Source organism: Urocitellus parryii, chromosome 5 (genome assembly GCF_045843805.1).
Source record: "Urocitellus parryii isolate mUroPar1 chromosome 5, mUroPar1.hap1, whole genome shotgun sequence".
Taxonomy (NCBI): Eukaryota; Metazoa; Chordata; class Mammalia; order Rodentia; family Sciuridae; genus Urocitellus; species Urocitellus parryii.
The window spans coordinates 109,178,193-109,194,345 of record NC_135535.1 but is presented as its reverse complement, the minus strand read 5'-3'; the positions used below and the strand labels follow the sequence as shown (position 1 = coordinate 109,194,345).

General features: G+C 39.6%; 1 protein-coding gene across 1 annotated transcript in view; it reads left to right on the top strand.

The window, feature by feature from the left end:
• Positions 1 to 16,153, top strand: part of Galnt8 (polypeptide N-acetylgalactosaminyltransferase 8) — a 52,129-nt gene that overhangs the window by 19,491 nt on the left and 16,485 nt on the right. Inside the window, exons 3-6 of the mRNA XM_077799086.1 lie at positions 2,307 to 2,473; positions 6,731 to 6,914; positions 8,010 to 8,207; positions 8,736 to 8,850. Of these exons, the coding sequence (XP_077655212.1) occupies positions 2,307 to 2,473; positions 6,731 to 6,914; positions 8,010 to 8,207; positions 8,736 to 8,850 (664 nt within the window). The remainder of the gene's footprint in view (positions 1 to 2,306; positions 2,474 to 6,730; positions 6,915 to 8,009; positions 8,208 to 8,735; positions 8,851 to 16,153) is intronic.

The following is a 16,153-nucleotide window of genomic DNA, read 5'->3' as shown; positions in this document are numbered from 1 at the left end:
CTAATGGTGTTGTCTGAACCAATGAAATTCTTGGTGGAGAACATTTAGGAGGACACTCATAACCCCACAATATGAGTAGTAAGATGGGGGAACATGCAGAAATTTAACAGACAACACCATGGAAAGAGACAGCCAAGCATAGCTGACCTGGGATCACACCCATCCCTGGGTGATCTACAAGGTTTTGTGCCAGCACTGGGCCAAACCCACCCAGGAACCAGAGTAAGAAAAAGGAAAGACTTTTAACAATTTATCAACCTGCACACAGATCCATTGACAAACAGCTGAAACTTCAATAGCACTAGGGACATAAGCCCAACCTCTGCACACTGTTTGAACCATAAGCTACTGTGACCCGGGGGCATCTCCGAGGATGCCAGGATTAAAAATAAAATAAGGTCATGTGCTGCGTAATGATGCTTTGGTCATTATTTCTTCAAAATATGTTTTTAAAATCTCCATACTTAACAGCTCCTCAACTTTCTCACTTTTCTTTTGGGACTTTGACTACAATATGCATCACTGAATGGTTGGTAAGTTCTGAGAAATGCCTGGCCAAGTGACCCCATCACTGTGTGAACATCATACAGTATACTTGCAGAAACAAAAACAGCTATGATGTCACTTGGCAATTTAATCTTATGGAAACACTGTGGTATATGTGGTCTGTCACCAATAGAAACATTGTCATCAGGCACACTGTCATGACTTTGTATCAGAAATGAAAACATGTACAAATACAAACACGTGTTCAAGAATGTTCATAGAGCATCATTATTCATAATAGCCCCAAAGTGGAAATATCCGAAATGTCCATTTATTGGTAAATGGATAAACAGTATGTGACATATTTATACAATGGAATATTATTTGACAATAACAGGAATGAAGTACCGATACCGATTACAACACTGATAAGCTGAGAAAATAAGCTAGACACAAAAGACCATATGTTAGGCAATTCTACTTATATGAAAGGTACAGAATAGGTAATTTTGTAGAAATAGAAGTGAGATTCATGGATGCCTATGGCTGAGGGGACAGAGGTGGAATGGGTTGGGGAGAAATGGAGGGTGATTGTTAATGTTACAGGGTTTCTTTTTATGTGATGAAAATATTTTAATATCAGGTAGTACTGACAGTTATTCAACTTTGTGACTATTACAAAAAGCATTGGATGATTCACTTTTAAATGTGTGAATTTTATTGTTTGTAAATTATATTTCAACAGTTGTGTTTAAAAACAAGGACTTGCTCAATGGGTACAAAATTACATTTATACAAGATGAGTAAATGCTAGACACCTGCTGTACAACATGGTGCCTATAGTTTATAATACAGCTTTATATACTTAAATATTTATCAAGAGGGTAGATTTTATATTGTGTTCTTAGATATACACACAAAGCAAAGGAATACAAGGAAATTTTTGTGGTGGAAATGTTTAGTCAGTATGGAGCTGGGGTCAGTCCCGGGACTGTGTGACTCCATGAAGGGGATTTGATGGTATCATAGGTTCGTGCATCTTTCCAAACCCATCAAATTTGTATGCATTAAATGTGTGATGCTTTTAGTGTATCAATCACACTTTAATAAAGCTATAAAAATAAGGGTAAACTAGTGTCTAGCATATGGTAGGCATTCCATAAATGCAGTGTATAACTTAAAAAGGAATTAAGCACAGTTCTCTGGAAAGTTTGCCTTCTGCCTATAGTGAAGAAGTAGAGGGTTGTGTTAAAGGTGATTAGAGGTCTGAGAACATGGGGAAAGGGTGGTGACAATGACAGAAAGAAGGCTGCTGACATGGAAGCTTACTTGGGCATGGGAGAGGAATGGGAATTCCTTTGGGGACATAATGAGTATTCGAGTAGAAATGTCAACTGAAGACTGATTTTAAAAGTATTGGACCATCTCAAAATAAAAAATGAACGAGGGCTGGGGATATAGCTTAGCTGGTAGAGTGCTTGCCTCACATGCACAAGGCCATGGGTTCAATCTCTAGCACCACAAAAACAAAACAAAACAAAAATGAACAGGGCTGGGAACATAGCTCAGGGCTAGAGGTTCAATCCCCAGTAATACACACACACACACACACACACACACACACACACACACACAATGGATTTTATCCATGTTGCAGAATAATTTTGGATAAATAAATATAAAATCTCCTTGCTAATGTGATAAACAATTGTTTCCCCTCTCTAATGAGTTGGGGGTTTGATGGGTTGAAATAAAAATCATGTGTAGTAAAAGGGAAAATTGAGTATCAATATCATGGTTATCAAAATGGTTTCTTATAGGTGTGTTCAGAAGTCATACCCTTCCCTACTCCCATCCCTTGGTGTCATCCTCATATTCATGGATGAATCTCTGTCCATTATACAACGGGCCATCACCAGTGTCATCAGCCGGACCCCACCTCGGTTGCTGAAAGAGATCATCTTGGTGGATGATTTCAGCTCAAATGGTGAGCAACTTGGGCAAGGAATAATCATAAGAATTACCATTTGTCATCTGTGCTTGGCTGGAAAGGGGTTGTAGCTTAAGGTTTGGGATACCTTGGGCTTCTCATGTAGGAAAAAGAAAAGGAAAATTTATTGAGGAGCTATTTGGGCTACCATGTTTAATTTTCATAAAGCCAAGAGAAGATCATTTTCTCAGTTGCATAGATGAGACCACTAAGACACAGAAAGATCACGCAGTGTGCCAAAATTGCATGGAAAGTCAGTATGGAACTGGGGTCAGTCCTGGGACTGTGTGACTCCAAAGCCATCTGTGCCCTTTCTGTGCACCAGGAAGGGGACTTGATGATGTGAGGAGGGTGGGGGTCTCCAAAAGACCTCAGACACCAGGAAGGGATTCAGAGCTACCTTAAAAAGAAAAGATATCAACCCAATCTCTACTGGTGATGAAGTCTGGAGTAAAAGAGCATTTGGTGCCAAAACTCTCTGCAGTGGCAATGATTCTTGCTCACAGGATGAATCTCCTGAGGTCTAGCTCAGTCAAGGAGGATGTGTGGGGAAGTGGCAGATAGTGAAACTTGCTGAATCCTTGCTTCTAAATTCATAGTCCCTGCTCCTTCCTTCTGAGCACTGTGTCCTCAGGTAACTGAACTTCTCCACGCTCTGGTTTCCTTACATGGAAACATGGTTGTTGATAAAAATATCGTGAATTAGAGTGAGAATTAAATGAGAAAATTAGAGCAGCTAACATTATTTGTTCCAAACACTTTATGTGTGTTAACAGTTTTAATCATGATAATAACAATATGAGGAAGGAAATACTTTTGTATTTTTACCATTTACATGGATGTAAAAAATTATGGCGCAGACTAATCAAAGAGCTTGCTGAACATCGCATAGCTGGTGATAGAATTAAGTTTTGACCATAAACTTGAGTTCAGAGCCCTTGTTCTAACCACTATTTTCACTGATATAATACATTGATTATGTCCAGTTAGCTCTAGTTTTATTAATTTTGGGCACCAAATAAAACAAACTAGAATTAAGCTGTAAAGCCAGAGATTGGGCTAGTGATAAGGATGGATTTCCTAACTGTGTAGGCTCTGTAGTAGTGGCCCTTCAGAGGAAGGATTTGGCTCTTTCCTGGGCATCTTTAAGTACAGTTGGGTTATTGTTGCTTCAAGATTTCCCTGAGGAGAGAGACACACACAAAATGACAACTTAAAACTTTCTCTTTTGGGTTTCCAGACACTGAAAAATATTTATTTTCTTCCATTATATGCCTCCCGCTCTTGTCATTCCAATGTAACTAAATAAGATATAAAAAGGTACATTTTCTAGAGCAAAATTCCACTGAAAACCAAAGAAAACAGCATGACTGGTTTCATTCATTTCCAGATGTGAAGCCTGATACCAAGTTGTTCACCCGACTTTCTAAGGAGAAGTAGGATCTTCAGTTATTTGTCTTTTGCAGCCTGAGATGATTTTAGCTAAGTCCTTTTACCTCTGGGACTCTGCTTTGTCATGGGGCAAATGCAAGCATTAAGCTAGAAGATCACTAAAACTTTTTTTTTTTTTTTTTTGGTGGAGAAAGAACCCTATAATGGTTACATAATTCCATGCTCCATGGGGAGTGGCTGAGACTTCATTCAAGACTTTTTCCTATGAAACAATAAAATGGATTATACACTATTATCAACATAGGGCAGACACATTTAACGACAAGTCAAACAAAGGTCCCAATGTTGTAAGATGCATTACCGTAATAATCCATCCTTCTAGATTGGGTTTGGAACCATTTTTGTTTTCCATAAAGATAATTTGTTTGAAATGGCACAGAAAGAGGAGCTGTTAGTCATTCCTTGACTGGTCAATGAAGCAGGAGTTAACTTCTCATTAACCATGGAAATACCAGCTACACTGACATTCAATGAGCATATCCTAGAAATCTGCTGAGGAAAATAATAGGAAGTCTCTACTGTGCATGCTACAGGGAAATTTACTATCCATGTGAATTTGGAAACAAGTCACTCAAGTACTTCATACCTCAGTTTCCACATCTGTAACAATGGGGAAATAAATGGTGTTTACCTTCTAGGACCACGTGGGGGACTAAATAATATATGTAAAGTGCTCAGAACAGGCTCACTGTATTAGAAGTTTCTTCCTTCCTCCTTCCTTCCTTCCTTCCTCTAGATGTGAAACTTTATTTGCATCAAACAAATGCCTTAAGCATCATCGGAGCTAATCTAAGAGTTTTTGGAAATTATATCAATGTAGGCACAATCCTGAATTTTCTCCAAATTTTAGGCACATTCTCCAATCAACAGCTATTGTGTTTCTACCATGTGCTAAGCACTATATATGGAAGAAGCTGTCAGAAATTTCAAGATGTTCCCATCTTAATTGGCCAGGAAAGGCACATCTGTGGAAGGGTACCTCAATGTGGGAAGAATGCAGTCAAATTAAGTGAACTATTAGTCAGTATGAGGAAGCCCAGAGAGGGAGATGGGGTCATGTAGGGAGGCTTTCCTGAGGAGTGGGGCTTACACTGGGATTTGAAAACTTGTTAGGTTTTGAAAATGCAGAGAAAGTAAGAATGACTCAGGGGCTAGGATGAGGAGGGGATAGGTAGTCAGAGAAAAGAATGGTGTGAGCAAAGACACAGAAGCCAAAAGCACCCTGGAATAAATCTTCAATTCTCATGGCTGGACTATATGCAATATATAAAGATTATCATATAGAGAATGTGGAGAATCACACAGGAAAAAGATACCATTTTGGAAACTGGAATACCCAAGAGATCACGTAAATTCTGGAAGAATCTGATCATCTTGGTTCACAATGGCCTGGGGGGTGATACCAAGCTACTCATTTCAAATTTGCTCTTCTGAGAGGGTGACTCAGAATCTGTGGCTCATTAGAGTTTTGGAGTTGGAAAGGTCTTGATAAATTACCTGCTATTTCCAAGTTGAAGAAACCGTCCCCAAATAGGAAGTGGCATGGAATCCGATAGTGATCCAACTAGAGTTTGACACCCACAGAAGAAGCTGTTAAGAGATTGCAAGAAGTCCCATCTGAATTGTTAAGGCAAGACACACCTGTGGAAGGATACCTCCAGGTGTGGACTTAGACTCATTGGCTCTTTTTTTACACCTTCAATAATTCAATCAATTAATTTTGAGTGTAACTGGGAGAGTTCTAAAATGGGACAAATTCTAGTGTCATATTCAGGTATATATTGATCCCAGGTCCTGCCCATGCCAGGGCTCATAAGTATATTCATCTTTTGAGAAAAGAACCAGCAATAATCTCATTCCTGGGCTGTGGAGGAGAGGAGATGGGGAGAGGACTTGATAAACTCCACCAGGTGCTCACAGTCCTTGAGATGGTGTGACGTGGTGGTTAAAGAAAGCATGGGTTCATAGCCAAGGCATGACACTTACTGAAGTGTGACCCTTTCTTTTTCTCGTTTTCTTAATCTGTAATCTAGTGCCTATCTTATAGAATTCTTTGAGAATTAAGTGAGTTAACATCAGTCAATACCTCAGAGACATTTGGTTAGGTGTTTTCCACATGGCTTAGTGATTTGCATGCAAGTTGTTTTCATACATGTAAAGAAAGCAGCTGTTAGGCTGAGTCAAAGAATAAAGGCACAGACAGGCTTTATAAAAAGGAAGGAGGGGGAGGGAAGAAAAAAACTTCTAAACAGTCTGGGAATAGTGAATCTTGTTTGCATAATTTGGGGAGTAAACTCTTTAGCAAGAAGTTGGCAAAAGATTAGTCTACACATTCTGTCCTAGTTAGTCCTTCAGCAGGCCAACCAGGAATATGCAAAACAAATCAGTCTCGGTTGTTTATGGGTTTTTCAGAAAGTCCTGTGAGTTTAGCTGTGAAGAAGATGTTCCAGGCTGTCTCTGCAAAATTGTCCATCACCATCTCCAATTTCATAAGGCCAGGTCTGTCCTACCATCCTCATAAGAATTTCTCAATGTATAAAATGCACTTCTAACAGTGGCTGGTGCCTACTAAGTAGGCTTGTCAATTTAATTGTGAGGTAAAGGAAATTAAGAATAATAAGATTAAAATGGAAGAAAGAAAAGAATGATGTGCAGGAAAACATTACCTATGGTATAGGTCAAGGTTGAAGAATTGCTTATCCTACAATGGTAATCCAACCACTATTATAAAATAGTATCAAATTTCTGTACCACATTGATTATTGCACTCAGTGTTTCTGTGGGTGTGTGTTTGGTTGGCAGAAGAATTAAAGGTATCCTTGAATGAGAAGATTAAGCTTTACAACCAGAAGAATCCTGGATTGTTGAAAATGATACGGCATAGTGAGAGAAGAGGTCTTGCTCAAGCACGCAACACGGGCTGGGCAGCTGCCACTGCTGATGTGGTTGCCATCTTGGATGCTCATATTGAAGTGAACATTGGGTGGTAAGGTTCCAGGAGTTTTTTTTCTTTTCCCTGAGAAAGGACAGATCAGAGACATCACACATGTTCAGAATACAAGACAGGATATTGTAAAAATAGGAAAGTCAATACCAGTCTTTAAACAAAGGGATGCTCCATGGGGGGAATAGATGAACTCTAATGGGGCAGAGGGGTGGTAGGGGAAGGGAGGGGGCAGGGGGTTAGTAATGATGGTGGAATGTGATGGACATCATTATCCAAAGTACATGTATGAAGAGATGAATTGGTGTGAATATACTTTATATACAAACAGAGATATGAAAAATTATGCTCTATATATGTAATAAGAGTTGTGATGCATTCTGCTGTCATGTAATTAAAAAATAAAAGCAATTAAAAAAAGAACTTGGAAAAAGAAAGGGATGCTCCAAAGACTCAGGAATTCTGGTTGGCTAAAAAATGTGATGCTCTGTTAAAGAAAAAAAAAATGGACCGGAAGTATGGAAAGCTATGATATAAATCAAATAGCTTTTCTCAGCCCTGAAAGTATATGATATAAAGATTACATAGAGCCCCGTGCAGTGGCTCATGCCTCTGGAGGCAGGAGGATCATGAGTTTAAAGCCACCATAACTTAGCAAGATCCTAAGCAACTTAGCAAGACCCCGTCTCAAAATAAAAAATAAAAAGGGCTGGGGATGTGCTCAGTGGTTATGCATTCTTGAGTTTGATCCCTGGTTACCTCCCCCCACCAAAAAAAAAAAAAAAAAAAAAAGATTACATGGAGAATCACAGTCACACAGGAAATAGCATTTTGGACACAGTGAGACCTATGAGATCATGTAAATTCTGGCAGAATACTGATAGTCCGGGGTTCACAATGACCGGGGGGTGATATTGAGGTACCAATTTCAAATCTTCTCTTGACATGGGTCAGCAGTTAGTAGGCCTGGATACCTTGAAATCTGCAGAAATTCTCTGGACTCAAGAGAGTCCTACTGTCAGCCAGCTCAGTCTAAATGAGAAGACAGTGTCAGGGCAATGTGTGAGCAGGTTTGTCAGCTCACTCTTGCTGCTTGCCCTCACATCCACGCTGGCTGACTATAAATTCTTCTTCTAGGGCAGAACCCATCTTGGCTAGGATTCAGGAAGACCGCACCGTGATTGTGTCTCCTGTGTTTGACAAAATTTGTTTTGATACTTTACAAGTGGAAAAGTATGGAGTGGCAGTGCATGGGTTTAACTGGGAACTATGGTGCCGGTATGATGCACTGCCACAAGCCTGGATTGATCTGAATGATGTCACTGCTCCAGTGAAGTAAGTCTGAGTAGGCTCAGGGGATTTGATGAGAACATGGGAAGGCAGTAGTGAATGGTTTTTTTTTTTTTTTGGTGCTAGTAATGGAAGTGGAATGGAAGAGTGGAGGGTCTGGGGTGAAGGATAAGGGATAAAAGAGAGAGGGAGAAAAACATGATGAGCTGACTCCAGGTGAGAATGCATAGACATTTTTGGCTATTTAGGGCTTTCACATAAGAATCAAGCCAATTATTTAATGTTTTAGAAAACACTTGATCCACTTCAAGCATTATCAACTATGAGGTAGGGATATCAAGATGAAAAAGCTGTAATTTTAATGTAATTTGAGAAGTGTTTTGATAGCACAGTGGCTGGGGGAAACTTTCATGCACTTAGTCTAGTCTGAGGATTTCAGGCAGGCTTCAGGATAAGGGGAGGCTTAGGTAGAGTTCTGAAGACAAAACCATCATTGGGCTTCCTACCTCTTCCCTACATCCTGACCTATTCCTTGTAGAGGGATGAGTGATTCTCTTGCTGTGTGTTCTACAGGAGTCCTTCCATCATGGGCATCCTGGCTGCCAACAGACTGTTCTTGGGAGAGATTGGGGCTCTGGATGGTGGGATGCTGGTCTATGGAGGAGAAAACGTGGAACTTAGCCTGAGGGTGCGTACATTTCCCTTCTCTTTATGGGACAATGCCAAAGAGGAATGTGTTAGTCAGCTTTCCATTGCTGTGACAAAATAGTTGAGGTAAACAACTTGAAAAGAGGACATGTTTATTTTGGCTTACAGTTTCAGTCCATGGTTGCTTGACCCTGTTGCCTTTGGGCCTAGGGCAAGGCAGTAGAACATCAGGTCATGGCATGGAGCACATGGTGGAGAAAACCTCTCACCTCATGGAACCCTGGAAGCAAAGACAGAGAAAGTGGCAGGGTCCCACCATCCCTTTCAAGGGCACACTCACAAAGACCTAATTTCCTCCCACTCAACTCCACCCTTTAACAGTTCTATCACCTCTCTGAAGAGCCACAACATGATTTTGGGGGGACACTTATGATTGGGGGAGGGCAGAGGAGAGGGAAAATGGGTAATGAAATAGAGCAAATTATGTTAGATGTATATATGAATATGTCACAATGAAACCCATTATTATGTATAATTGTAATGAACTAATAAAAAATCCAAACCATAATATGGAAACAATAGGAAGGTAGCAAGATCTCTGGAATCCTAGGCAAGGCTGAATGTTATTGGCTTAAGAGGTAGACACATTCTTATGATTCCAGGTCACAAGGCCATAGAGAGCCAGGCAAGAATCTAGGTGTAGTGCAGCTTTCTGGTATTGGCCTATATAATCTGGGAGGTATAGTTGGAAGGGGTAGAGTTAAGGTTAAGCAGATGTTGTTCCTTTTTTTTCCCTGAGGACTCTAGGTATTTACAAGCATCTCCTGGATAAAATAACTTTGAGGAGTCCAAAGACCGAGAAAACTGGAGTGGGTAGAGGGACTAGGGAAAGTGGTTGAGTGGGCAGCCTGCCTGCTTCTGCATGGGCAAGTGGAACAGTGGACATTATGACCTGTGCCTGTGCTGAGGTGTTGTATAATCTAGGAGAAATATCCAGGAATGGCTACAGCATTGGCATCCTCAGTTCAGTACGAGTTCTTCCCAGTTTCTCTGTGTCTGCAGTGATCCTAGCTTCACCCCTCAGCAGTGTTTCCTCCTGCCAGCTCCTGAAAACTTTCCCTACTTATTTAGGTCAGATATACAACCTGAATTTGGGGCTCTATAAAGGAATTCAAGGTGCAAACCAAAACAACCAGAGGAATTCCAAATGCAGGTTCATATTACATCAGTGTATCCATTAGCTATTGCCAAAAATGCTGTATAACAAACTATCCCAAACTTGGTGATTTAAAGCAATAATTATTGATTCTCACAGATCTGCCTGTTCTGCTGGGCTTGGGTGGAACTGACTGTGTTCCACAGAGGTTTATTCTGTAGCTCAGCTGATGGAAAAGCAGCTATGTGTGGAAAGAAAGCTGTTCTCATGGCACACTAGTGGGCAGGTGGAACCATGTGGCTCTTTCCAAGTAAGTCACAGGGCCAAGCTCAAAGTAGCAAGAAGGGTTGAAGCCAATAAATTCAACACATCACAATTTATTTAGAGCAGGTTTTGTGCATAAGTATAGTCCTACCACAGTATCCTTTTTACCTCTTCTGTACAGTCTACAGGGCCTTGTTAGAAGGTCCTGACCTTGGATTTGTTGAACAACATGAAGGTCTCTATGTCATACCTGCTCTGTCAAATACCTAAAGTGGGGAGTGACACATACTATAAACTCAACAAATGGTTGGTGATAAAAATAATATGAAGAAGAATGTTGGGGTAGCATTGTAAAAAAAAAAATGCTGGATGTAGCTTCTAATCCTGGCTCTGCCATATCATTATGGACTGAACTTCTAGAAAATGACTTTTTTTTTTCTCTCCTCCCCACTGAAATTCTGTACCTTAGACCAGATGGTCTCTGGTCCATTGCTGTATTTGGAGGAACAAGATAATTTCCTGTTTACAATTTATTCAGTTTCACCTGCTTTAATTTCTTTCTAATTGAAATGGATGACCACAGACAGATGTTAGGCCCAACTAGGACTGACTCAGGATCCCATATTTATGTTAGCAAATGAACTTTGAATCTAGTCTGGATCTTACCTTAATCCACAATTGCTTTGGCATAAAAAGTTAATATTTTTGTTTGGGGGTCTTGATCAGTTTTCCCATTTATGAAATGAAGAGAAGCATTCTTGTAAAATGTACCTCCTAAGAATGATGGTGCAATTAAAATGTAATAATGAGTTTACAATGGTTTTGTAAAGATATTAATCAGAATGTCATTCAGCTTCTGTGATGGAGGCCAAAATGACAAAGACTTAAATAAGACAGAAATCAATTTTCTTTCTCGTAACTCTTTGAACATAAGCAATTTAGGACTGATGTGGCAGCTCCAGGGACAAGAGCCTTCTCTTTTGACACACTCAACACCACCTCTGTATTCTGCACAATAGGGAAAGGACATAAAGAGAGAGAATGCTCTTTCTTTTGAGGGTGGTGTCTGAACGTTGGATATATTGCTTCCTCTCATTCCATTGGCTGCTACCTAGTCATGTGTGCAAAGGACTCTGGGAAATGTGGACCAGCTAGTTGGTCACATGCCTAGTTATTCTCTCTATAACAATAGATATAGGAATAGATCTCAACAATTAAAATGTAATGCAAAAAAAATACAAATGAAAAATAATTATTGCAAACATAATTAGCAAAGCCCTAAAGATGACCCCAATTCCATCGTGACCAGGTATTTCCTACCTACCAAAGCTTTGGATGGATGAATTTGGCTGGAGACTGGAAACATTCATTATTTCTGTTTGTAATACTGGCTCTGTTTCCATTCTCCCACCCCCACATGTAAAACTCTGACATTTCAGTTTCTATAAGAAATCCTATTTCTTTTAACACTTGGCTTTTAAAAATAAATTTTGATGAAAACATAGATATTATCAAGAGAAGGATCACTCTTTCCTTTTATTGGATAAAACAATTCCACTTATATCTGGGTTCCTTGGTTTCTATGTGTGTGACTATTTGTCTATATACTTATTTATTTATTTAGGTACTGGGAATTGAACTTAAGGATGCTTTATCACTAGACTACATTTCTAGTATTTTTTATTTTTATGTTTGATAAGTGAAGCCAAGTTCTTGTCCCCAAGCCATGAAGTGGCTGCCTGGGCAGGCTGGAGAGTGGGCAGCAAGCAAGGGCTGCAACCACATGGAGTCCACAGACTGGCTTGGGCCTGTGGTGTGGCCAGGGCTAAGGGGAGCCAGGATGAACCCACCTGTCACCCCAGCCCTATGAAGATGCCCACTACACACAACACCATAGCTGGACCCCCCCAGCATTCACCATCCAACAACTCAATCTCCTGGTAGGAAAATGGAAGTGGGGCAGACCTGAATGGGATTGCAGGGCTCACCAATAGTGTAGGTATTTTTCCAAATTCTGGTTAACATAAATCTTGACCAAACGTGTTGGTACTTTTCCAAACCCTAATTAGCTAAGTTTAGACCATCAGCATTGACCCAAGTACTGAGTGCTGTACAAACCCCTTGACTAGCACATTCAGGAGACACCCCCTATTGGGGTCTCTCTTGTCCCTGTGAGAGTTGTCTTCACACTTGAATAAATCCTACTCCTTTCACTCTTGCTTTCTGTTGTTCTGTAAATTTTATTCTTCGGATTTGTGAGATAAGAATCTGGGAAAGTGTGGGGATGAGCTGCTGAGTTCTGTTGCAACACTGGAGAGGATAATGCACCATGTAGAGCTGCAACACACCACTTGATAGTAGTGGAGAAGAATTCAGCTTTGTTGGCTGCAACCCCAAGAGGGGCTGCCAGTAGGCTGCTAACACTAAAACGGGCTTTCTAGGCTGCAGTTGGCCTGCAACTTACACTGGTCCCACCTCTCAACTGAAGCAGAGAATTGAGCTGTGTCCCAAACTCTGGTTTCAACAGGGTCTTGCTACATTATTGAGGCTGACTTCCAACTTGTGATCCTCCCGTCTCAGCCTCCAGAGTCACTGGGATTACAGGCATGTGCCGCTGCATCAAGCTTATTTGCCTATTGTGTGGTTAATTTTTGTTTTGTTTCCATTTTTAACTCATTTTTTGTCTTTATTTTTTACTTTGTTAATGAATACATAATAATTATACATACTCATGGAGTCCAATATGATGTTTTAATTCAGATATAAATTATGTATCAGGGTAGTTGGCATATCCATTATATTTTTTATTGTACATCTTTTTATTTAAGATTTTTAAAAAATTTTTATTGATTCTTTTAAGTTATACATAGTGATAGGATTCATGTTGACACAATTATAAAAGCATGGAATATAATTTACTCTAATTCAGTCCCCAGTTTCCCCCTTCCCTCCTATCCTCCCTCCCCATGTTTCCTTACCTCTACTGATTTTTCTGTTATTTACTTATAGAAATTTTTTAATTAGTGTCTTGTGGATGTACATGATGGTGAGATTGATTCACTGTGGTGTACCATATATATATATACATAGGAAAGTTAGTTCACACTCATTCCACTGTCTTTATTCCATCCCTCCTCCCTTCATTCCCCTTTGTCTAATCCACTGATTTTTTTTTTTATGCCTCCCCACCTCTCCCCATTTTGGATTGGCTTCTGCATGTCAGAGAAAACATCTGAACTTTGGCTTTTTGGCACTGGCTTAGTTCACTTAGCATGATAGTCTCCAGCTCCCTCTTTTTACTTGAAAATGCCATAAAGTCCTTTCTTCTTTATGGATGAAAATACTCCATGGTCTATATACTATATTTTCTTTATCCATTCGTCTGTTGAAGGGCACCTGTGTTGGCTCCATAGCTTGGCTATTGTGAATTGTATTGCTATAAACATTGATGTGGCTTCATCACTGTAGAATGCTGATTTTAAATCTTTTGGATATGTACCAAGGAGCAGCATATCTGGGGCATATTGTGGTTCCATCCCTAGTTTTTTGAGGAATCTGCATACTGCTTTCCAGAGTGGTTGTACTAACTTGCAGTCCCATTATTATCCCACCAATAATGTATGATTCTACCTCTCTCCTCATACTTATTATTGCTTGTATTCTTAATAATTGCCATTCTGACTGGAGTTAGATGAAATCTCAGTATAGTATTAATTTAAATTTCCCTACTTGCTAGAGATGTTGACTATTTTTTTCATGCATTTGTTTATCATTTGAATTTATCTTTTTGAGAAATGTCTGTTTATTTTGTAAGGGTCCGGCGGAGCGTCGGAGCGAGAGACCACACAAGAGACCAGCCTCATGCAATTGCAGGGGGGGAAGTTTTATTGAACCAGCATGCTGGGGCTCAAGGCTCACTCAGGAAGGGAGAGCAGCCCAGAGCCCAGAGCAGAGGTCAAGCAGAGCTTAAGTACACTTTTTGGAGAGGGTGGGGGGCTTTGCATACATCAGAACAAATCATCTTTAGGCGCGGGAAAATTGAACAACAACCCTGAGCCACCATTAGTGCATACATTGGCGGGAACAGATTGGACAGGGGTGATTGGTGCTCCTAAGTGGGGTACACATTCAAACTGATTGGTTTAGGTCCTGCAATGCCTACGTCTGAGCTATTTGGAGCCCTTAGCTAATAAACAACCGGGGAATCAATGGAAATATTTACTGGGCAGTTCAGGTATTGTTCTAACAGCTACAGAGGTTACAGGTTCCGGGGGTAGCAGAGGAATTTTAACAATACCTGGCCTATTATTATTATTTTTAGCCCAAGCCTTTCAATTTAGAAACTTTACAATGCCCAATCTTTTACACTTTAACTCAGACTCTTGCAGCTTAGAATCAGCTTAGAAATTTTACCTTTACAATTTCCTTTGCCCATTTATTTATTGGGTTATTTGTTTTTTGGTGTTAAAGTTTTTTGAGTTCTTTGTGTATCCTGGTTATTAATGCCCTATCTGAGGAGCAGGTGGCAAAGATTTTCTCCCATTCGGTTGGTTCTCTCTTCATGCTCTTGATTATTCCCTTTGCTGTGCAGAAGCTTTTTAATTTGATGCCATTCCACTTATTGTCTTTTTTTTTTAAATTTTGCTTCTTGCATTTTAGGAATCTTGTTGAGAAATTTGATTCCTGTGCTGATATGTTGGAGCGTTGGGCCTACATTTTCTCCTAGCAGTTGCAGGGTTTCTGGTCTAATTCCTAGGTCTAATTCTTTTGATCCGCTTTGAGTTGAGTTTTGTGCAGGGTGAGAGAGAGGGTTTAAATTTCATTCTGCTACATATGGATTTCTAGTTTTCACAGCACCCATTTGTTAAAAAAGGCTATCTTTTCTCCAACATAAGTTTTTGGCACCTTTGTATAGTATGAGATAACTGTGTGTGAGTTTGTTTCTGTGTCTTCCATTCTGTTCCGTTGGTCTTCATGCTGGTTTTGGTGCCTGTACCATGTTGTTTTTGTTACTAAATCTCTGTATGGTATGGTGATGCTTCCTGTTTCACTTTTCTGGCTGAGGATTGCTTTAGCTATTATGGGTCTCTTATTTTTCCAAATGAATTTCATAACTGCTTTTCCCTGGTTCTGTTATGAGTGTCATTGAAATTTTGAGGGGAATGGAACTGAGTCTGTATAGTGCTTTTGATAGTATGGCCATTTTGATAATATTAATTCTGCCTATCCAAGAACATGGGAGATGTTTCCGTCTTCTAAGTTCTTCAATTTCCTTCTTCTTCTGTAGTTTTCATTGTACAGATCCTTCAACTCCTTTGTTAGATTAATTCCCAAGTGTTTTATTTTTTGAGGCTATTGTGAGTGGGATAGTTTTTCTAATTTCTTTTTCAGCAGATTCATAATTGGAGTATAAGAAAACGATTGATTTATGGTTGTTGATCTTATATCCTTCAACTTTGCTGAATTCATTTATGAGTTCTAGAAATCTTCTGGTGGAGTTTTTGGATCTTCTAAATATAGGACCATGTCATCAGCAAAGAGATAATTTGAACTCTTCTTCTCCTATTCATATCCTTTTAATTTCCTTCTCTTGCCTGATTGTTCTGGCTAGCGTTTCAAGGACTATGTTGAATAGTATTGGTGAAAAGTGGAAATCCTTGTCTTGTTCCTATTTTTTAGAGGAAATGCTTTAGTTTTTGTCCATTTAGGATAATGTTGGCCTTGAATTTGTAATATATAGCCTTTATAATGTTGAGGCAAGTTCCTTCAATCCCTAGTTTTTCTAGTATTTTTAAACATAAATGAGTGCTGTACTTTGTCAAATGCTTTGTATGTATCTATTGAGATAATCATATGATTCTTGTACTTAATTCTCTTTATGTGGTGAACTACATTTATTATTTCTATATGTTGAACCAACCTT